This window comes from Melozone crissalis, unplaced genomic scaffold (genome assembly GCF_028551555.1).
Source record: "Melozone crissalis strain CALT ecotype California unplaced genomic scaffold, PUWL_Pcris_2 ptg000018l_1, whole genome shotgun sequence".
Classification (NCBI taxonomy): domain Eukaryota; kingdom Metazoa; phylum Chordata; class Aves; order Passeriformes; family Passerellidae; genus Melozone; species Melozone crissalis.
This window is the reverse complement of record NW_026535796.1, coordinates 23,379,841-23,401,730: the sequence shown is the minus strand read 5'-3', so window position 1 is coordinate 23,401,730 and position 21,890 is coordinate 23,379,841. Positions and strand designations below refer to the sequence as shown.

Here is a 21,890-nt window from a genome sequence, read left to right as displayed (position 1 = left end):
GCTGCAGCCCGCGCCTCCCGGCCCGGCTCTAGCGTGGCGCCGCCGCCGGTTAACTCGCTGCTGGAGCGGCGCGGGGGACAGACACCCTCGCCCCTGCGGGGGACGGTAACGTTCGCCACTCCGGGGACGGACGGACACGTTCGCCACTCCAAGGACCTCCTGGGGCAAGGACACATTCGCCGCTGCGGGAACTTCCAGGGGGCCGGACACACTCGCCGCTCCGGGGACCTTTTTGGGGAAGGACCTGTTCGCCACTCGGAGGAGCTGCCGAGGAACCGGTGCGCCCGTCTCTCGGAGGAGCCGCGGGAGGACGCGCCCCGCCGCCGCTCGGGCCGCCCGGCTGAGTGAGCCGTGCCGGTGCAGCCCCGCGGCCGGCGGGGAGGTGGCGGCGGGCGGGCGGGCGGGCAGGCAGGCAGGTGCTCCCGCAGAGCGGGGAATGGAAGGCAGCGCTCCGGAGTCACGGCCGGCCCGCCGGGAGGCAACGGGCGGGCAACGCACCGGAGGGAGGATGAGAGGAAAAACAACTCAAGTGCGGGTGCTGTTTGCAGTGGGGCTTGTCCTCAGTAAATGCTGAGTGATTTCTACGGGAATTCAAAGCATTATGGCTTTAGAATTTAGTTTGAAGGGGTTTTTGTTGTTGTTGTGGTAGTTGTTTTCTCTCTTATAGTTATTATGGGTTTCATACTTGCTTTCTGCTGCTCCTTCCCGAGCAACACTGCAAACAGGAGGGCTGCCCCATCACAAGTGAGTCAGTAGACCTTTCTGCAGCCCTTGGAAGACTGCTCGAAGTACAGATAAATTTTCTTCTCTTATCCTGCAGTGTCAACTAACCCCTAAAACGCAGCTGGCTAACCAGGTGGAAGTGACCTGTGTTGTCCTTCACTGTTTAACAATACCACAACCTTTACCTTACTGGAATAAGAATATCTTTTCTCTTTCACAGGACCGTGTACTTCTCAGGTAACATGTCAGGCAACAGGAGTGTCATTCAAAGGGTGATGTCCCTGAGGTGCTGCACAGACCCCCAGTCCCACCTTGCAGCTGACTGCATGGTGCCTGTGCACAAAATGAGCAGCTTGGGACTTTCAGGTCTGTATTTCCCCATGGCAACAGTACCTAGGGACAATACAGTTTTCAGAAGGTGAGAGGAATTACCCTGACCATCCTGGCCGTCTTTATGTAGCGCTGCATCTGCTGGGAATTAGGAGTCTTGAAACTTTAAAATAAGCAGTGGGGAAAACCCTCCCTGACATAAACTGTGATGTGGCAAGATGACTGAGTACTCTTAGACTGCTGCCATATTCCGGTGACAGCTTTTCCATAGAAATAGAAATTATTTCATTATAAAAAGTCACTTAAGTGCTTTGGGTTTCTTCTTGGTTAAGATTATAGAAAGAGCATCAAATCCCGCATAGACCAAGCTTTTTATTTGATAACACTATAGCCTTAATTTTAACACATAACAAAAGTAAATAAAAAAACTTTCTCTTCTAATTGGGAGTAAAAAAAGAATGTAAGAAGTTACATTAACAGTGTTAACATTAACAATTAACAATGCTTCACAACTGAAGTGAAAACAAAGCAGTTAATCTCTTCTAATCTGAACCATACATAAGGGTGTTTTCTAGTTACAGTTGTTGATGGCCAACTACTGCCATGTAGCATGTCTAGCCACCCTCAATATAGAGAGGCAAAGACACTGTCCATCATGGCTTGTGTTTATTACCTTAGCTTCAGACATTGCTATAAAATCACATTTCATATCTTTGTTCCTTGCATGCCATGACATTCTGCACCATTACAATTATATCAGAAATTGTTGCTCACTCAGCAAGATTTCACTTTTTCCCGTTTCCTAAAGTATTGTTCAGGTTGAATATCTTTGAGTACCTTTGGTTTCTGTACTGAAAGAAATATGCAATATAATAAAATCTCCAGTGCTTTTTCTCCACATTCTGGATCCAGTCTCTAGGAAAGCTGTGTACTTAAATGGTTTTGCATAGAAATAAAACTATTTCCTAAGCCCCCAGTTCCAGGATTTTTAAGAAAGATTTAACTGAGTTTGTTTTTGTTTTGTTGAAGTTTTTCTGCTTGTTTGTTTTTGTGGTGTTTTTTCAATCACATTTCTAAGCAGTCAGAATTTAAAAGAAAAATAATAGCAGACTGTCAATCTGTTCTGCTCAATGACATGACCATATAGGTTAAAAAACTGTACTGGTAAGCATTCTTTTCACTCTCTTGTTTCCTTTCTTTGAATTAATTTTGAATATAACACCTAAGGAAGTTACCATAGCCTATACAGGGTGATATCTTCCTTGGAAAATGACTGATGTCTATGTTAATAAAGCCAGAGTGCTGTTATCTCTCCAAAGCACATAGACTGTTGTCCTGAGTCATACTGAAGTAGCATCAGTGAAGCATCTTTGTCTCCTTTAACAGGAACATTCTGCAGCTTGCAATGGAATCAATGTACTGACAGGAGTTAGTCAAACAGATCAAACTTCATCGAGTTGCTGTTCTGGGGGACATGTTAGCATGGGGGTGCTGTACTGAGACTGGTTGTCACAGACCAAATTGGATTGAGCCTGGCCAGACTCAAAGGGCACAGGAAGCCAGAGTCTGTCTGCACACACTGCTTGAGCTGCCTAATTCTGTAGCATGTTCACAGTCTCCTCCATGTCTCAAAAACAGCATGAAATCAAGCACAACAAATGTTTTGCCTGGAATTTCAACAAGCAGGCAACAGAGTGGAGGAGTCAACTGGAAAGGAAATGGGAGATAATGAACAGGAGGATGACTTGTAGATGCCCTTGGAAATGAAGGTAAGTAAATAATGTTTGATGCAAAACAGAAGAGGGAACTAGGAGAATCCTTAAAATAGAAAAGTTATGTGGTTAATGAAATATGTAAAAAATCTTGGGTTGCAGTTTCAGAGTTGTTAATTCCAAGGTTGTGCAGAGCTCAGTCTCTCAGAAGTACTAAATTGATCTGTATGAGGTATGGCCATGGTGTCACATTACACTCATATTAGCTTCTGTCCATGCTACAGATTTTTTGTTCTGCCTCTGGAAGGACTGACAATAACTGATTGGTGCTTATTGTCTACTGGTACAAAGTTATCCCTTCAACATTTTTCTGAATAAATTTGAATTAGGAGAATCAGTTAAATTGCATTAGTTGTTTCCATTTGATAGCTGGGGTGTATTTGATCATTAACAGGAGGCCTACAGTCAGCTTTGCTCTGTGGCATTTCCACTGGTCAATGGCTGTTGTGTTAGAAGCTGTGTTGGTTAATACTGGAGGGAGAGGTATTAGGGCAGTCTTTGTATATCAACAAGAGAACAAGGGTCTTAGCTGCAAGGATGTTTTGGAGCTGCCAAACTGGTATATACCCTGGGTTCTAGGATCTACAAAGACATTTCAGTCAGACCTGACAGCTGACAAACAAGCTTGAGTGGCAGGTAAACTGGTGATGCTATCCACAGACACTCACAAAGAAGATAATAAGAGGGCTTTCAGGGAAGAGTTCTAGCTCTGCTGAGCTCTAATTTCTTGCTAGTCATTCACAGAAGAGAGAAGACTCTGTTTTGAGTTTGGACAGGGGGAGGTATCTCATCTGAAATACAAATAAATTAATATCTCTCTGCAGATGATTTATGGATCTGCTCCTTTCCCCAGAGCTAACTCGGAGATAATGTACGAGGGTAACAGAAGACCAAGGATTTAAGTGAAGCATGATTGATTGTGTCAGGCAAGAAAGGATGAGATTTAAATACTCTTTTTGGGGTTCTGTTGAACCTTTGATTTGCTTTGGTTAATCCAGAATGGAAACTGAGAAGTTTGGACAGTGATAGTTGGATGTCTGTGGAGTGAGTCAGAGAGAGTGAATGCGTAACTAGGAAAGTGAAGCTGAGTCAAGGCTTTTATTCATTTGTTTATTTATACCAATATTTTTTTATTTTTGAGGGGCAATAGAAAGAAAGGGTAAACCAAGAAGACTACATCATATTTTAGCCCCATCATTTTTTTTAAATAATTTTGCTTGTGTAATTTATTCCCTCTAGTAAAAATTTGGTGGCTTCTGGGCTTTTCTCCCTTTGCTTACTTTAATAGACCAGAAAGGTAGGAAAAACTAGGACTTTTTTCTCAAATGTCTCCCCTTGGGGCTTGCTGTTCTGCTATGTAGGTTTAACATGCAGCTAAGCCAATCTAATGATTTGTGGTCACTTAAAGGTGGCCTTTTTTTTTGTGGCACTGTGTTCTGTCCCTTTCTTTGTGCTGATGCTGCTACTTACTGGACCTGCTTGTCTGCCATGTGTTTATTTGGCTCATGGAAGCGTCCCAATGAGTGCCAAAATCAGCACAAAACTAGTCTGGAATGCCCAGCTGGGAGATGAGTTTTGGAGATGGGGGATGTCATATTCTTAGCTGCCATAAACAGTGAGGCTGACTCAGTGTGCCTTCTGGACTGAACTACTGGGGTAAGCTCTTCAAGAAATGGAATTGTGAAATTAATCTCTCTTTCTATATAAGTAATGAAAAGACTTGGCAATTAAGGAAGAAATACATTGATGATGATGATTGATGTTAATACAACTCATCCTCATGGGATGATCTGGTATTTTACACCTCTGAGTTTTTTTCAGATTCTTTGCAAAACCTGCAAACTCTGTCAGATCCCTTCAGTGAGCTACCACTGACTCATCTTTTGGCTTAAGACGTAGTTTCATTGAGATCTGGCTGTATGATGGGTTAGTACAAGGAGTTTAAACCAGAAGAAATCCCAGTTTTTTGCTGTGCTAGCTTTCTGCTCACTTAATTCCTTGAATCAAGCAGGCACCAGTATTTGCAGAATTGAGGCTGGAGAAGAATGCTGACAGGGAGAAGGGGGAAGCAGAATTGCCTTTTGAACAGAAGCTAAACCTTCTATCCACCTCGTTGCAATACAAGGCTCCATCTTTAGGATGGGGCTTCACAGTTGATTGAAACTGCTCTCATTCTGACTTCTTGAGGAAAGAAACCCTACTGCCTTCCTGGTATCAACCCTGTTAAAACAAACCCTGCTCAAAATGGCTTGTTTGCATATATAGTCATGGTGTTACCAGCATCGACAGAAGGAAGATAAATCACATTAGAAGTTGAAATGGGAGTTTGGCTTTTTTCTGTAGCTTGGGATGGGGCCCCAAGGAGAGTGTTATTAATGAGCTAGTGGGGACTACATGCAGCTCTCTGCTCATTGTCTGCTACCAGCAATTTAAGTCTTCACTGGAGCCTCTCTCCTTTGATATTCCACGATCATTGATTTTCCTTTGAACACTGACTCATTTGCCCTAGTCTTCTCCCTCCTAAAGGATGAGCTAATGTCATTATAAAAATAATTCTTTTTTCTGTGATCAGCAGAACAAGTGAAGCCTGGTTTCCTATGGATTTGTCCTGATGTGGTACTACTGTGTGGATTCTCATATGTATTCTCATACTAAGCAGCATCTGCGCATGCTTACCATTTTATCAGTGACAACTTTATTAGGACCTTTTTCATCCATTTGGCTTTGCATTTCACTTGTTACCTTTGTACAAATTTAGAAGGAATTTAGCAATGGTTTAAACATGCTTTTTTGGCAAGGAAAGTGGGGGAAGTAATGGGACCCAGAGGCAGAAACACCAACATAGAGTAATTTCATAACCCCTCTTTCCTTAGGAAATCAGGCTAAAAATTAGTCTTTTGACACAGACCTCACAGCAGACTACAGACACAGAAAAGTAAACGTTGCTGTTTACCATATAAAGGCTTCTCTTTACCTGCTGTAACAGATTTTTTATAAGTAAGGCTAAACCAGCAGTTGGTGTTTACTTACTTGGTAATCTTTCATCTTCAGCAATTTCCCTATCAGGTTTTGGGAACTTCTGGTTTGTTTGGTTTGGCGCTTTTTTTTTTGTTTTTTTTGGTTTGGGTTTTTTTGTTTGTTTGGGGTTTTTTTGTTTGGTTTTGGGTGTTTTTTGGTTGGTTGGTTTGTTTTTTGGGGTTTGATTTGATTTTGGTTTGGTTTTTTGCCAGAGTGCCTTCATGCATCAGTTGCTTTCACTTATTTTTAATTTAATCTTTATACTTGAATAAATGGCTATGTAGATTTAAGACAAGGTGTTTAAAAGACTTGTGGCTTACCGGACACTGTAATGTCAGTGATACCATGAAAAATAAAGGCTTTAAATGCAACCAGGGGTACATTCCTTTTACTTGGAGAAAAGCTAGCATCTTCTCTGTGAGGTTTTCAAATTGTAATAAAATAGAAATTATTTTCTAGAAATATTATTTCTTTTATATAAAATAAATATTGGGGTAGTTTAATTTTTCTCTATTGTAACTTTATGCTTCTATTACTTTAGAAATGAAAATAAACAATTTATTTGCAGATTTGTTCAGTATTTTGTGCTTATCTTGAGCTCTGACAGAGTTGTCTTAAGGATGCCTTGCCTACCCCACAGTAGGGCAGCTGGATCCTGGAGCCCAGCTGCATCATCTTGGTTCTCTTTCCAATCACTTGGGCCCTGAAATGTCTGTTGTGCCCCCAGGTGTTACCTTTTGTCCTTGAACTAGTGTACAGATGGATCAGTTCCATGATTTTCTGACCCTGTCATTACAGATATGTGGGTGCCGGAGCAAGGGAGCAGGGAGGGAGCAGTCAGTCACAGGTACAACAGGAAAGGTGAGACTGTCCATGCAAGTGGCAATCCAGGTTTATGCTAGATTCCAGTGACCATGCAAAATAAAGCACTATACCTTAAGGGATATGTGTGAAGGGAAGAGAGAGGGAGAGAAACAGGCAGAACATGTCCATCTGACTGTGGGAACTCAGGTACTGCCAGAGCCCTCCAGCTTTCTCTCCTGAGCATGCACATGATGCACCTTTCTCCTGAGCACAAGTCATGTGAGCAGCTTCAGAGTCCTGCTGGCTCCTGCATGGTGACCTGCAATTCAGCTGGTCAGCTGTGCCTGGTGCATCGCAGCACAGGGATGGATGGAGAAGCTGTGGCTGAAAGGGAGATGCAGACCTTCCCTCTAGAGGAGAATGAGGCACAGACAAGGCGTGAGTTACTGCAGTGAGATTGCAATGCTTCGTAACTCAGCGAATTAATACAAAAATGGATCCATGTCTCGTCACTGTAGAGCAAGACTGAGAGGCTTTGCAGAAACACTTATGTTTTTGTATTTGTACGTTGGAATTTTGAATTTGTGCATTTGTACATTTTGTATTTGTACATTCAAAATACACACGCGAGTCAATGGAAAACAAAACTCTGATCCTACCCCAGCACCAATGAGACCTGATACAGCCACACCATGCTGGCATAGATCTGGTCATTAGAACAAGTAGCTGCTTAACCTTTAATAGCCTTGACATCTTATTTCTGATAAGGAGAGGGCCTTATTTGCTCAGAAAAGTGTTCTGAAAATCACCAGTTTTCCTTGTGAGCTATCAGGATGTCTGAGTACCTCATTCCTGAGTTAAGAAAAAAAAGAAGGGGGAAAATAAAGATGAGTTACAGACTGAGAAAAATCCTGCTTCTGAAGAAGATTTTTGCCAGTGCCGACCATTAGCCTCTCTGTTGCACTCTTTGGACAACAGGTCTGCTAAATACCAAATCTCTACTAGGGAGATCCTCCTACTGTGATGACTGCAAGTGGCAAAGTTAAAACAAAACAGAGTTTGATGCCGTTAAATTGATTTAGCACAGTATTTTCTGTGGGTTCAGTCTCTACTTCAAATAAATACAGCTTGGTGGAAAGCTAACAGCACAAAATCTGGGAGCTACTGAGAATTGCAAAGGAATTTGAAGAAATTGGGTGCTCAGATTCTCTCATTTGGAATGGAATTTGGGCTGGAAACTCGTTTGCTTTTTAACAGGGATGACCTCAAACCTTGTCGATCGTAAAGCTGGATACAGCATCTGCCTGTACACTCACTGTCCAGGTTTTGTGGTGTCACTCTTCTAACATTCCTATTTCTCCATACACACGGGGGAACAATCACTTGTCATGATTAAGTGACATGTTCCTCTGTTAATTTCTTAACAGTCTCCATTTGATTTGTTCCCTCTTTGTTTTCTTCCAGTTTGCCACTTTGGAGGTGGCTGCGATTCGTTATTTATTTTCCCGGCTGCCTTTGTTCTTTACTTCCCACTCTATGTGGTCCCTCCTGCCCCAGGGGTTTCGCGGTGCTCTGCGTGTGGGTGACTTCACGCCCGCTGCGGCTCGCTGCTCAAGCCCTCCCTAGTCGCAGACAACACACTGCACATTTCACTCCAAAAACCCGCTTTGAAAAGAGCCGACTTTTCAGTGTTCCTGCCAGCATTTTGCCCGTCTGAAGGCACGCTGGCGCCTGCCCAGCCGCCCCGCCGCTAGCTGCCGTACAACATGGCGGCGCCCGCCGCCCACTCGCACCGCCGGCACAGAGGAAGCGTCCGCCGCTCTAAGGCTCCCGGTGTGTGTGGCGACTGCCCCGCGGGGCGTTCCTGCGGCCGGATGCAGCCGTTCCGCGGGACGCAGGCAGCGGGCGGATCGGTGGGCGCTCGGCGGGGCCGCGGGGGGGCGGCGGGCCCGGGCGCGGGGGAGAGGCTGCTGCGCGCATCCCGGAGAGGCCGCGGCTGCGGCTGCAGGTGCGCCGGTGCGCGGTCCGGTGCGCCCGCGGCCTCCCGCATGCTCGCTCCCGGCGTTCGGGCCTCTTCCCGGGGTAGATAACCGCGACCGAACCTAAAGCGGGCAGCGCGTTCCCCCTGATGCCGAGGGGAGCCGCGGACGCACCCGCCTGCCCCATCCCGGAGGGCCTGGCAGCGGCCCGAAGGAGCGCTCGGCTGGGATCCCGGGCCCGCCCCCGGGCCTCGGCGCGCCGCTGCCGCCGGGGCTGAGCGGGGGCCGGAGCGTCTTACCGCGGCTTCTCCTGCCCCGGCGGGGGACCCGCACGAGGATCACAGGCATCCCCGGTTCCCACAGGGGCAGTGGCTGTTCGACCGAGGGAGAGGGCTGCGGGCGGGCTCGTTGCCCCCGGTGCTGGCACTCAGTTTACGGGGTGGCCGCGGACCGCCTGTTGCTTCGGGGGTGCTCGGGCAGGTCCCTGGGCCGTGCTCGGGTGCTGGGAGCGGCTGTGCCGCATCGATGCTGGAGTAGCATCGACACCCGAACTTCTCCTTGTGGGGAAGCGAGCGCAAGGACAGCCCTTTAGAAACTACGTGATGGGCTGGGATGGAGGAGCAGGACTGATTTCAGTTTATTGAAGGGGTACTAAGTTTCTGTATGGTAGAGGGACAGCTAAATAAGATGCTGCTGTTTTAGGGCTTTTCAGTGCCCAAAGACCATTTGACCCTAGTATGGATGTGAATGTGATGGACAAATAAATGCCTGTTATTTACTAATGCGTGAACGGACGTGCTTATTCTGCAGCAATTTCATTTTGGCCTTGTTTAGATTGATCTAGTTACAAACTTAACTAAAAGGTGTTGATAATAACTGTGACTAGGTTATTTTTGGAATAGCAGAGTTTGTGGAAGTTGCACCAGTTTAATTGAATGGATTCCCTTTAAAGTTTTTAATGGTGTGATCAACAGCAGCGTTCAGTCTCTTCTTCTGCCCAATCCATCACTGCAGCAGTCTGTCCCCAGGCCCCCAGTCTATCAAAGTGGGATCCGGAACTTTTTTCTGTCAAGATTACAAGTTATGGCTAGAATCTTATTGTGATAGCATTGCATGTGTTTAATATCTCTAAACACATTTTATTAAGTTGTCTTTAATTTCTTCCTCTCTTATTTTTCACTGCAGGCATGATGAAATCCCACAATGCTGTTTTGAGAGGATGAGGTGAAGAGGGAGAAAGGGCAATAAAAATGGCCAAGCAAACAGCCGTGACGATTACTTTGGCGACCCTGCTGGGTGTCGCACTGGGGGGCCTGGTTTTGTGGAAAGCGACCCAGCATCGGAAAGGAAAAACACGCTGTAGCAGTCAGCAAGAGGAAGCAGCAGGAAAGTCAGGAGATGAGAAACTCATTAAAGCAGAGGATAAGAAGGTGCTTTCCTTCTTCAGATCTCCCACCTTTTGCTGGATAGAGAAGACCCTTGGTGCAGACATAGTGATAGTTTCAGAGCAGGAGGAGTGGGATCATGCTGAACCATTGCTGAAGAAGGAGCTGGAGAAGTGGCCGGTTCTTGGAATTGATTGTGAATGGGTGAGTGATCAAGAAGCGCCTCTCCTTCCTTTAGATTGCAAATTGCATGGGGAAATCATTGAAGGTGGAGCAATTTCTTTGCTTAAACAGATACCACGGTGTGTTGACCATTGAAACTGTGATTGTCTGTCATGATGGCAGTGAAGCAGATGCTAATTTTGATTCTTCTTACGTTTAAATATGCTAAGTTTTTGATTCACCAGATGTATTTGTTTCCTGAGTTCTGTCATAAGTCGACTTTACTAAATATAGTAACAGTTGTATGGCTAAATATAGCATTATGTGTTTTGTGTAATATCTCTTTAAAGGTGATTTACTAGAAAGTAGCTTGGCTTATGCTATTTTAAATCTAGCTACATATTCAAGAAACAATATCTTAAGAATGTTAAGTCCGAAAAGGAGGATAATGCTGATACATAGATAAAATTCACTGGGACAACCAGAAAACAAAGTTCCTCTTCTGCTTGTACATTTGCATGTGTGATATCTCAAACAGGCTTTAAGTAATTTATAAAGCCTGGCTTTGCCATTGTTTTCACTGGAAATTTACTCACCCCACAGTCATTAGTATAAGCCACAGCTAAGCAATATATTTGCCATACACATTCATATAGTGGGTGGCTTTCTGTTGATGTGGATTCAGAAATGTTTCTGATTTCTTCTACCAGCTCAGCTATGAAGGGGAAGGGTGAAAGGGGGAAAGATTATCATGTGGGAATGTGGCAAGAAGTAGCTTAGGCACAGTAACACTGTGAAAAAGACCACACAATTTGCCATGAATTTTTAGAGACACGTAACAATACTTTACTGTGTAAACAATACTCTGTAAACTGATAAGTATTTCCTGCTTTCAGTGGCCTTTTTTGCAATTTGCTTCAGCTCTGGTATTACTAATAATACAATAACCTGGACTCTCATTTTTTATTTCATTACAGGTATCTGTGGAGGGAAAAGCAAATCCTGTATCCCTGTTGCAGATGGCTTCTTCCAGTGGCCTCTGCATTCTTGTTCGGTTGCCCAGGCTTGTTGCCGGTGGCCGGACTCTTCCAAAGACCCTGGTGGACATCATGGCAGATAGTGCTGTGTTGAAAGTTGGGGTAGGATGCTGGGAAGATGCTTGCAAATTGCTTCATGATTATGGTCTTCCGGTCAAAGGGAGCATGGATCTCCGGTATTTAGCCATGAGACAGCGGTAAGTGCCTGAACACAGAGGTAGGTCCGCTTGAGGCCTCATTTGTTGGAAAGTTGGAAATGTATCTTAGGTGATTTGCATAAGCTGAATGATATCAGGCTGGTATGTCTGGAATTCTTAGGGTGGCTTTAGAAAATATGCATTGATAGCTGTAGCCCAAGAGCCTGTGATGCTTCTATTCTGTGATCTTAAGGGAAATGAAATCTTAATGAGGATTTCATTTGCTAATTGTGTCTGTTAGTCTTCTCTCACAGACTGATACCTTTGTGGACTTCTCTGTGTACCATGCTTCAGCTCTTAAGAAGTCCAGGCACAGTGATTTAATGCAGTAAGAATGAACACTGTGTCAGCAGATGTTTGAATGCCAAGAAGCGTGAGTTAAATGTGCACAGGGCATGTAAATGGAACTGTTGAATTTCAAGATTTCTTGAAATGTTACTAAATAAACCGGTTCCAATTTTCTCTTTTAATAACAGTTCTTCTATGGAAGGGTTACACTTGTGATGCCATTTTCTTATCTTTTACTCTTCCTGAAACAAGATGTTTTACTTGCAAATATTCTTCATGTACAATTATATGTGTGCCTGGGTATGGTGTTAGTGATCTGGGCCACACGTTTTCTGACCTATTGATGCCTTTTTAACACTGAGGATGGACTTCTTGTCTCCAGTGGCTAGGATTCTTCCTGGTTCTTGGGCTTCTCATGAATCCCTAGGACAAGTGGTCCATCACTGAATGATGGGCCTCTTTAGTTCAGAAGGGAGTAGTTCAGAGCCAAACACTTCAGCCTTAAATGTTACTAACTCTCAGCCTTGCCTGCTTTGCATATTGCAGACACAAGATAATTACTAAATCTAGAAAGGACATTTTAGTAGAGGGGGGGAGAGGGCCTGTAAAGCTGAGAGGCAGCTGTGTGCTGTTTGAGTCATGCATCATGTGCATTGTCTTCTTGCAGGTTCTCTTCAGAGGCCATCTGAATTTGCATGAGTGTATAGTTTCATTTTTAATATATTTGTTTCACTTTCTTTGCTGAATTGAAGGAAGGATCTACTTCACAACTGCCTTAGCCTTAAGTCTTTAGCTGAAAAAGTCCTGAACTTCCCACTTGACAAATCTCCTCATGTGCGTTGCAGCAACTGGGAAGCAGAAGAACTGACACAAGATCAGGTGTGTTCCCCATTTCAACTTACTGTTTTGGGAAGAAAAGTAACCTTCTTAGTTGCAAAAGAGGCTTTACAACAGGGAGATCTGAGCCTTTTCAAATTATTCCTCAAACCCTTATGTGTGCCAGGGCCTAAAGTTAATTTCAGACTCACTGCCTGCATTCCCCTCCTTTTCCTTTAAGATAATTTTCTGCTATTCTCCCTGGATTCTTTACTGTTTTCCTTTAGTCCTGAAAGATCTATGAGACAAGATACCTTGAAGAAGTGTTTCCAAAACCTCACCTTTTTATTATTTTCTTCAGTCTGTATCAGTCAGTGCAATATTAGAGAGACCCTGGAAATCTTGTTCGCGTTCTTTAGAGCACTGAGTTTTCCCCGACTGCCCAGTTTCTTTAGTCAAGCTGCACATGCCTGCAGAAGCAATGACCAGCAGAGGGAGTGACAGGACAAAAAACCGTGCTGAATACTCTTAGCCAGTGTGCCAAAAGGGAACTTTTTATGAAGAAGGGATTGGTGGGATGTGAGGATGTCTGACCTAAATACATTTTCAGTCCCTGCAGTTCCTGGGGGCACTACCCCAAGGTAGTGGGATGTGGTGTTGTTATGAAAGTGCCAGTCAACTGGCAAAATTAAAAAGGAAATGAATCCTGCTTCTGGTTTTACTGTACCTTCTGCTAAAGACTGATAATGTTGGGAGTATTTGCTGTTTGTTAGTATCTTAATTTCTGTGCTTTTCTGCAGGTTCTCTATGCTGCTAGGGATGCCCAGGTCTCAGTAGCTCTGTTCTTCCGTTTGCTGGGATTTACCAGCTTCCCTGCTACATCTGAAGGTGAAAACTCTGTCACTGCTTGGAAGAAAGCCTGGGGTAAATGCCAGGGCTTGGTGGATATCCCATTTAGAGGAAGAAAGAGTGGCAGCACAGGAGAGGAGAAGAGTGGAGAGGGACGTTCCCCTCAGAAAACAAAGAATCGGAAGTCTTGGATGAACGGCCAGCCCTCTGGCAATCAGCAAATGAGAGATCCACGGAGGCAGAAGCGAAAGCCTCTGGGTGTGGGATATTCTGCAAGGTGAGTGTAAGAGCACATCTTACTCTTTGCATTGCATGTGGAAAACCCTGAGTGTTGCCTCATGCTCTAGCCATTAAACAAAGTAGCTCATGTGAGCTAGGAAAGGCAACACAGGACCTAACAGTCATGGGGGTCAGATCCTGTTTCTGTTTTCCTCATTTTCCTCTAGGTGATATCGAAAGTGGGGGCAGCACTTAGATCTCTACTTAGATCATGAGCAAGTTGAGGTGTTGTCTTTAAGTTTTACCCTTCCTTCCTTCCTTTACCCTTCCTTCCTTCCCGTGTGAAAGCATTAGCCAGAGAGCAGAATCCTAGCAGGAGGCAGTTGGCTTTCCAGGTGTTATTCTTGGGTGTCCAGGGTGTCCTGAGCAGGGCTAGGAGTTGGACTCAATGATCCTGGGGAGTCCTTTCCAACTTGGCATGTTCTGTGATTCTGTGATTCTGCTGCTCAAACAGCTGTGCCCTGTCTTCTCCAAGGAAAAGATGGCAACTGCACAGAGCTTGTCCTTTCATCAGGATCTGCCTCGTGGACTGTTGTTTTCCCTTTGCTGTCCCATGTCACTGTGGCCACAGAGATAGCAGGGCTGAAAGCTGAGGTTAGCAGGGGAAAGACATGTTGTGTGAGGAGCCAGAGGGTACAGGGAGGAACAGCCTGTGGTAGCAGCAAAGCAGTGCCCTTCTCTGTTGGCCAGGGGGCAAGAGGAAACAATAGTGCTGCTTTAGCCTTGCAGAGATGGCTATTGCTGGATTCAGGATTACCATCCTTGCAGGTGATTTTTTGGAGTGAATCCTAAATTCTTAGGAGCTTTTGCTAGCAAGAGTTCAGTTGTTTTTAAATTAAAAACAAGTTGGAAAAGTTGCTTTAAGCTCAGTGCAGTGGAAGATCTGGGGTATCTGTATGTTTGCTTTTGTTAGGATACAATCTAATAAAATTTGTCATTGGACATAGCTAAAATTACATGAAAATATCATTGGGAAAGAAATAAATTTTTGTATTTGTTTTCTTTTTTTCAAGTTTATTGGATTGGCAATGGAGAAATTTTAGTGTAGTCAATAGTATTGATTTCATTAGCAGTGATTAACAGTATTCTGTTTTACAGAGCAAGTCCCTCATATTTATTTTAATTTTTTTTTGGAGGCTGTGTAATACAAAACAGGAGGACTGCATCTCATGGGAGGATTAAAATTTAAACAAAATTACATTCCAAGATAAATTAAGATCTCTCCATATATGTTTATTTACTTTTTGTTTTTAACTGTGCTTGACTTCATGAGAGATCTGTAGACTCACTGCTTTTTACAGTATTTACTGCAATGTGGCTCTAGTCTGTGATAACACTGGATGTGGTTTCAAAAGTCCTTTTTCACTCTTCCTTTCTGTTTCAGTCTGTTTAGTTTTAATGTTTATTCATTTAGAGTTGGGAAGTACTGAAATTATCATGGTGGCTGAGTTGAGCTGTGGATGCTCAGTGGAAGGAGATAGCCTGTGAATCAACCTTTTTAACTGGTAGAGCTCTGCTGAGAACTAATTTGTACAATCCCGCTGTAGAGAGGAAAGGAAACTTTTCTGCAGTGTATTGTGACATCTCTGGCCAGCTCCTCCCAGGTGCTCTCTGAGCCCAGCCTGCTCCATGCTTCAGTTTTGTTTGAAGGAGGTTGGCAGAGTAAGGAATGTTTTCTGCAAAACAGAGCCCTTCCACACACTGCCACAAACTGCCAGGGACTGCTCACACAGGACTTGTCACTGCCAAAGATTGTGTTTGAGGGCATGAGCTCAGCTTTGTTATTCTCCTGAACTCATGTGTTCAAGTTCCCAGTGCTGAACTCATGTGTTCAGGTTCCCAGTGCAGAAGTGTTTTTGGACCATTTCTCTTGAGTGAATAAAGTTATTGCTATTCACACTAAATTTTAGAAAAGTTTTCATTAAAAAACACTAAAATCCAAGCTTAGGCAGCTGATCCTTGAAAGTGCCTTGCCTGTAAGTTAGCAGTCTCTTTGAGCTTACTCTTAGCTCATCATCTTTTGTAACTTCAATTCTTTTTTGTTTTCTATTTCAATTTTTTTTTAAATGCTGTCTTCACTGATGACATCTCTTGAAAATTGGGATTCAAGAGTTACAATTCTGTTGGCAGCAGGAGAGCAAAGATACCTTAGAGTCAGTTGGCGAGCCCTGGATAAATTTTCAGATGTACTGCTTCCCTAAGCAGCAGACTATGGAGTCTCAGCAGCCTCAAGTTTGTGTTTAGGGGTACTCCTGTGATTCAGAGGAAGCTGCCTGAACTGCAGTGTGGCACACAGGGCTATAGAAAGCTCTGGGTTTTTTTAATGCTATTATAGCTGTTGTAATACTGGCCTTGTTTCATAGAAAATCTCCACTGTATGACAACTGCTTCCTGCATGCACCAGATGGACAGCCCCTGTGCACTTGTGATCGCAAGAAGGCTCAGTGGTATTTGGACAAGGGGATTGGAGGTAGGCATACCATTTTCCTGTTGGTATTTGAAATGCTCCTCTCTCTCTCCTTTCTCTCCCCTCTCTCTCTCCTCTCTCTCCCCTCTCTCTCATCTTCCTAATGGAGCATGATTTTTTTGGTATCCTTTCTTATTGGAAGTACTGTTGGGGATTCACTAGGATGACTCTTACATTGTAGCATTGTTATTTTATCTCTCCAATACAATTTGTATTGAATATTTTCTCTTTGCCTTTATCCTTTTAGAGCTAGTTAGCACAGACCCTTTTGTTGTGAAGCTGCGTTTTGAGCCTTCAGGACGTCCCGAGTCCCAGGTTGATTATTATCTGACAGTCAAAGAAAACCTCTGTGTTGTGTGTGGCAAGCGAGAATCCTATATCCGGTGAGTTGTTTAGTGGGTAGGAGAAAATTGCATCTTCTAAAACAGGGCTGAGGTCTGCATCAACTTTGGCATCCAGAAGCTTGGTTAGTGGCCTGAAACATTGTGCTTCTTCATGTCCTGGATGGGACACTGTTTGAGTGCTCTGCAGTTGTTTGGCTGTATGAAACACTGAAGAGACCAGCCCTTCCTCTTACAGAGGCAGGAGATACTGATCCTAGGAGAGATCAAAGCCTGTGGAACATGTGTGTGCTGCAGTTTGAGTGGCAGGGGCAGCCGCGTGCTGACACACACTGGGTGGGTGGCATACCCACCCGAAAAGAGCTGTACTATTCCTTCCACTACTCAGTCCTTTATTTTTGAAAGGTTTAGGTGAGCTTAAAGCTCATGAGGTCAAAAGAACAAGATTTTTCTCTTTGTCTTTTTGTCTGCTACTGATTAATTGAGAAGTATACTTCTCATAGTGCATTACTTGATTTTTAGGTTTTTTTTTTTTTTTTACAGTAGGAATCTTTAGTTGAAAGTGATGAATTTTTGGAAAGGAAAAAAGAGAAATGCAGAAAATAATAAAAGTAATCACTTTTTCTACTATATGTCCTGGTAATCTTTGCTTACCTGGACTTCTAGTTTTAGCTGACCCTTTCTGGGGCAGGAGGAGGAGGAACTGGGTAGCAGCAGCTCCAGACAAATGCAATGAGCTGCCTGTTTTGTCTTCTCTAGGAAGAATGTTGTTCCTCATGAATACCGAAGACACTTCCCCATCCAGATGAAGGACCACAACTCACACGATGTGCTCCTCCTCTGCACATCCTGCCATGCCATCTCCAATTACTATGACAACCACCTGAAGCAGCAGCTGGCCCAGGAGTTTGGGGCTCCCATCGGCTCCGAGGAAGGCGTGCGTCTCCTGGAGGACCCTCTGCGCAGGCAAGTGCGCTCGGGGGCGCGCGCCCTGCTGAATGCAGACAGCCTGCCTGAGCCCCGCAGGGCAGAGCTGCTGCAAGGCATCAAGGACTTCTATAACACAGACACAGTCACTCCAGAGATGCTCCAGGCAGCAGCTGATCTGGAAACCAGGTATAGCACACCCATGTAGGCTGAGTGTAAGGTTTTTAGTTGTTTGTATTGCGTTTCTTACTGGTTTTGTTTTTGTTTATACCCATCTCCCCTCAACCCACCATTGGTCTCTGAACTGCAGCTCTTGTTTCTTTCCCTCTTTCTATTCTTCCTCACCAGTCTTCTGTTCTTGCTCTCCATCTTCTCCTCCAACATTTTTGTACTCCTTTTGAAGGACAGATCAGGAAAAGAGTCTGAAGGACAGTCATATCAGAAGTCTTCTTCACTTTCTCAAAGTCTCCCCAAATCTTTTCTTAACAAGTGTCTAGTCTCTGTTTGAAATTAGTATCTTCTTGTTGTGCTCGCTGTTGTTTGTAAAGTGCAGATGATGTAACTCAGAACTCATCCAGGCAGGGAATTCAGTGACAGGCTCAGCACTCTGAAGGGTCATGTAATTCTTGTCTTGAGAAATTTTCAGTCTCCCTAAGAGCTTGTAATGGACCTTAAGAGCTTTGCTTAGTGTTGCTGTAAAGAAGAACACTTTCTCCATTCAGAGAAACCAGCTTAACAGTGTAACTGTGTTCCAGAAAGCAGTCTGGCATTGAAGCAAAGCTTAAAACTCTCCCTCTTGGTTAGCTTACCCTTTTTCTGTAATTAAACTCTGCAGCTGAAAGTATCTTCAGTGTCTTGTTGTTCACTGGAGACAGATCTGGAGTCTGACAGTGGGCTTGTGCAAAAATAAATTGTGCTTGTGTCCTGGCAGGATCTGCAATGAGAGCTACGTGCCACATGGACTGAAGGTGGTGCAGTGTTGTGCTAAAGGAGGCCTGCGCTCTCTCATGCAGCTGGAAAGACGCTGGCGGCAGCATTTCTTGGACAGCATGAAGCCCAAACACCTCCCAGAGCAATGGTCAGTGGACCATAACCATGTGAAGTTGATCCAAAAGTATGGGGAGGATCTTCAGATCAAGCTGTCATGAAACTAACTTCCTGGACTCTGGATAGTGTCTAATGGACATATGTAACTGAAGATGGAAAGACTATTTCTATTTCTACATCTCCACTAACACCTGGGGCCTGGGTTTGCAAAAAGGCAGCAGTAGATCTGCCAGATTTGCCAGTTAAAATTAAATTTGGTGGTTTGTAGAGTTAAATCTTTGAACTTTCATGTAGTTTGGAAGTTTAATCCTACTCTGTCACTTACTAGTTCAGGGCAAGAGTGATATGATAAGGGAACTTGTCTTTTCAAAGTGACTATGAAGAATCATTTTCTTGCTCCCAGGATGTCTGATGCCTCCAGACCATTTCTCATATAAAGTGAGTTCAGAGAAAGGCAACAAAAGCACAATAGATTAATGTTTCTGGATTTTTCTGACATACATTTGTGCCCTTAGCTTTACCTTGAGGCCAGCAGGAGCAGGGAGGTCATCCTTCCCCTGTGCTTGGCACTGGTGAGGCACTTTGAGTGTTGTGTCCTGTTCTGGGCCCCTCAGTTTGGGAAGGACATTGAGATGCTTGAGCACATCCAGGGGAGGACAAGGAGGCTGGTGAGGGGCTTGGAATACAAGCCCTGTGAGAAACAACTGAGAGAGCTGGGGGTGCTTAGCCTGGAGAAAAGGAGGCTCAGAGGTGACCTTATCACTCTCTACAGCTCCCTGAAAGGTGGTTGTAGTCTGGTGGAGGTTGGTCTCTTTCTCCAGGCAGGAACTGACAGAACCAGAGGTCACAGTCCTAAGCTGCGCCAAGGGAAATGTAGGTTGGGTATTAGGAAAATGTTTTTTACATAAAGGGTCATAAAGTATTGAAATAGTTTGCCTGGGGTGGTAGTGGAGTTACCATTCCTGGATATGTTTAAAAAAAGACTGGATGTGGCTCTCAGTGCCATGGTCTAGTTGAGGTGTTAGGGCTGGGTTGGACCTGATGATCTTGAAGGTCTCTTCCAGCCTAGTGATTTGGTGAGGGTCTTCTTGGTAAGAATCTTTCTTTGCTTTCAGTGCAGTTGTATTCATAAGAGTTCTTTCTAGAGAAGATTCCTTGCCAGAGAGAGATTCCTTGTAGGGAAGAAGCAAAGAAACCTTATTTTTTGCAGATTCTGAGCTGTCCCAGCATTGCAGATAGGCCTCAGCAAGTTTCCAGATGGCAAGTGCCTGATGAGAAGTGACACTCTGGCAGTATGGAAATACCCATGACAAGTCTTCTGTTAAACAGCTTCCAGCAACACAGAGTTTATAAAAAATGTTTTTCCTAATTCTGCTTGTTTGTTGTGAGCAGTGTGCTCAGGCATGCAGGGCTGTTACAGAGACAGGGTGGCATAACTCCTGTGGCTGGAATGTTGGAATGGGAGGATGGAGAGCCTTTAGGAAGAGCAGGCACTGGAGGCAAGGAGGAGGTGTCACCTTCTGTGTCAGTGATTGGTTGGAGAGCACAGAGCTCCATCCCGAGTGCATGGAGCTCAGCCTAGGGATGGATGAGGAGCCCATCAAGAGCTTATGGGTCAGGATTAAAGGGAGGGCAGGCACAGGTGACAGAGGGGATCTGCTACATGTAACCCAGCCAGGAAGACAGTAGATGAAGCCCTCAACCTTGTGTTCACAAGGCCTAGTCTTCATGGGGGACTTCAGCCACCTCATATCTGTTGAAGAGGTAGCACAGCAGGGCATAAGCCATTCAGGAGGTTCCTGGAATGCATTGATTACTTTTCCAGAAAGCCAACTGCATCATGGGCTACGTCAAAAGAGGCATGACCAGCAGGTCAAGGGAGGTGATTCTTCCCCTCTATTGTGCTCTTGTGAGACCACCTGGAGTATTGTGTCCAGCTCTGTGGCCCCCAGCATAATGGAGCAAGTCCAGAGGAGGACTACAAAGATTATCAGATGGCTGGAGCACCTCTCTTATGACTTTTTACAAGAGTGTGTAGTGATAGAACAAGGGTTAAGGTCTTTAAACTGGAAGAGGCTAGGTTTAAATTAGATATTGGGAAGAAATTCCTTACTGTGAGGGTGGTGAGGCACTGGAACAGCTTGCCAGAGAAACTGTGAATGCCTCATCCCTGGAAGTGTTCAAAGCCAGGTTGGATGGAGTTATGAGCAACCTGGTCTAGTGGAAGGTGTCCCACTCCATGGCAGGGATGTTGGAACTGATGTTCTTTAGAGTCCCTTCCAACCCAAACCATCAGTGATTCTTTGAATAGCACTTGGTGAGTACCTTTTCATATCAGACTGAAATAAGTACAGGTGTCTTAAAAGGGATGAGAGGAAACCATTTAAATTAAAGACCAGAAGCTTTTAAGAGATCTTACCACACATGGCAAAAAACGGAAAATCTGATGTTGTGTACCTGGATTTGACAGGTGTGGTGGTAAGCAGGTTATACTCTCTTCATGCCTGTTTGTCTGTCTCTAAAATGGGACTAATAATACTTAACTATCTCACAAGGGTGTTGTGAGGCTTAATTAATTCATGTTTTTGTAAAATGCTTTGAAAATATAAGCTAGTGTGTGCTAATTATTGTTTTTTAAGATGTGCTGCTGTCTAACTTCCTTAAATATTCATGTTTTTTGTCTGGTGCTAGACCTTAGTTAAAGATAACTTTTTAAAAATACACACTTCTTTCTGTACAATCTCTTTTGATGATTTTGATTGCATGAGATGAGTGTGCTTCTACTGAATGATGAAGCTATGCTCAACTTTTATATGCCTCTGCAAAGAAGTTTCAGTAAAACCCTTATCTTCACACTGCTGTGTATAGTGCAATTGACCCAATTTTTTCATAACATTTGGGCAGAATCCTGGACCTGTTGTGATTGTGGCTGAAACTGGCCCTTATCAGATAATTCAAGAAATTTCACAGGCCAGGGGTAAAAACCCTGTTTGTAGCAGAGACTGTTTGAGATAAGTAGGAGCCATGGAGAGAAATGGGACATTAATGCCATCTCAGAGGAGCTGCAATAGCAGCATGAGGAATCAAAGATTCATGATAAATACTATTTGTCACAGAGCTGCAAATGAGATAATTTTCATTATAAGGGCAATTTTTTCCCCTGTACCATTGGCAAGTCTTAACAAAAAAAATGATCTAGCCAAATGTGGTATGTCTCTGTGCTCATTCACACAGCTGATTATAATCCCAGCATGACCTTCCTGCCTACAGCAGCAGTTTGGATATAACTTTTTCTCTCCAAAGCATTTTGAGCATGTGTTCAGATAGTGCTATATCCTGTCTCCATCTGATCGGGGTGTTGAGAGCTCTGTGTGACTCAGAAACTCCTTTTCTGTCATCAGGAGTGCAAGGTGTCCATTTCACCTCTTTGTTCTGCTTTGTTTTTTCTCCCTTTGTTCTGACAGGAACT

The 21,890-nt window shown here is 44.2% G+C and overlaps 1 protein-coding gene across 7 annotated transcripts; it reads left to right on the top strand.

The window, feature by feature from the left end:
- The first annotated feature begins 977 nt into the window (after positions 1-977).
- On the top strand, positions 978-19,897 carry EXD2 (exonuclease 3'-5' domain containing 2). Of its 7 annotated transcripts, XM_054275495.1 has the most exons (10): positions 978-1,089; positions 2,440-2,822; positions 9,812-10,215; positions 11,151-11,407; positions 12,448-12,574; positions 13,312-13,637; positions 16,003-16,109; positions 16,354-16,489; positions 17,207-17,563; positions 18,306-19,897. In XM_054275495.1, exons 3-10 carry the CDS (start codon positions 9,877-9,879, stop codon positions 18,520-18,522), a joined length of 1,866 nt encoding a protein of 621 aa, XP_054131470.1. In that variant the 5' UTR covers positions 978-1,089; positions 2,440-2,822; positions 9,812-9,876; the 3' UTR covers positions 18,523-19,897. The 7 variants fall into 7 exon arrangements, with proteins under 7 accessions (XP_054131470.1, XP_054131472.1, XP_054131465.1 ...); XM_054275497.1 differs by lacking the exons at positions 978-1,089; positions 2,440-2,822 and adding an exon at positions 8,394-8,480 and having other exon boundaries at positions 17,207-17,413; XM_054275490.1 differs by lacking the exons at positions 978-1,089; positions 2,440-2,822 and adding an exon at positions 8,394-8,480.
- The last annotated feature ends 1,993 nt before the right edge of the window (positions 19,898-21,890 follow it).

What these genes read in the sequence shown, in the direction of transcription:
- EXD2 (XM_054275495.1), top strand. Translation starts at nt 9,877, where the DNA reads ATGGCCAAGCAAACAGCCGTGACGATTACTTTGGCGACCCTGCTGGGT. An exon ending in GGTGTGGGATATTCTGCAAG is followed by an intron (nt 13,638 to 16,002) that starts GTGAGTGTAAGA and finishes CTTGTTTCATAG; the next exon opens with AAAATCTCCACTGTATGACA. An exon ending in AAGCGAGAATCCTATATCCG is followed by an intron (nt 16,490 to 17,206) that starts GTGAGTTGTTTA and finishes TGTCTTCTCTAG; the next exon opens with GAAGAATGTTGTTCCTCATG.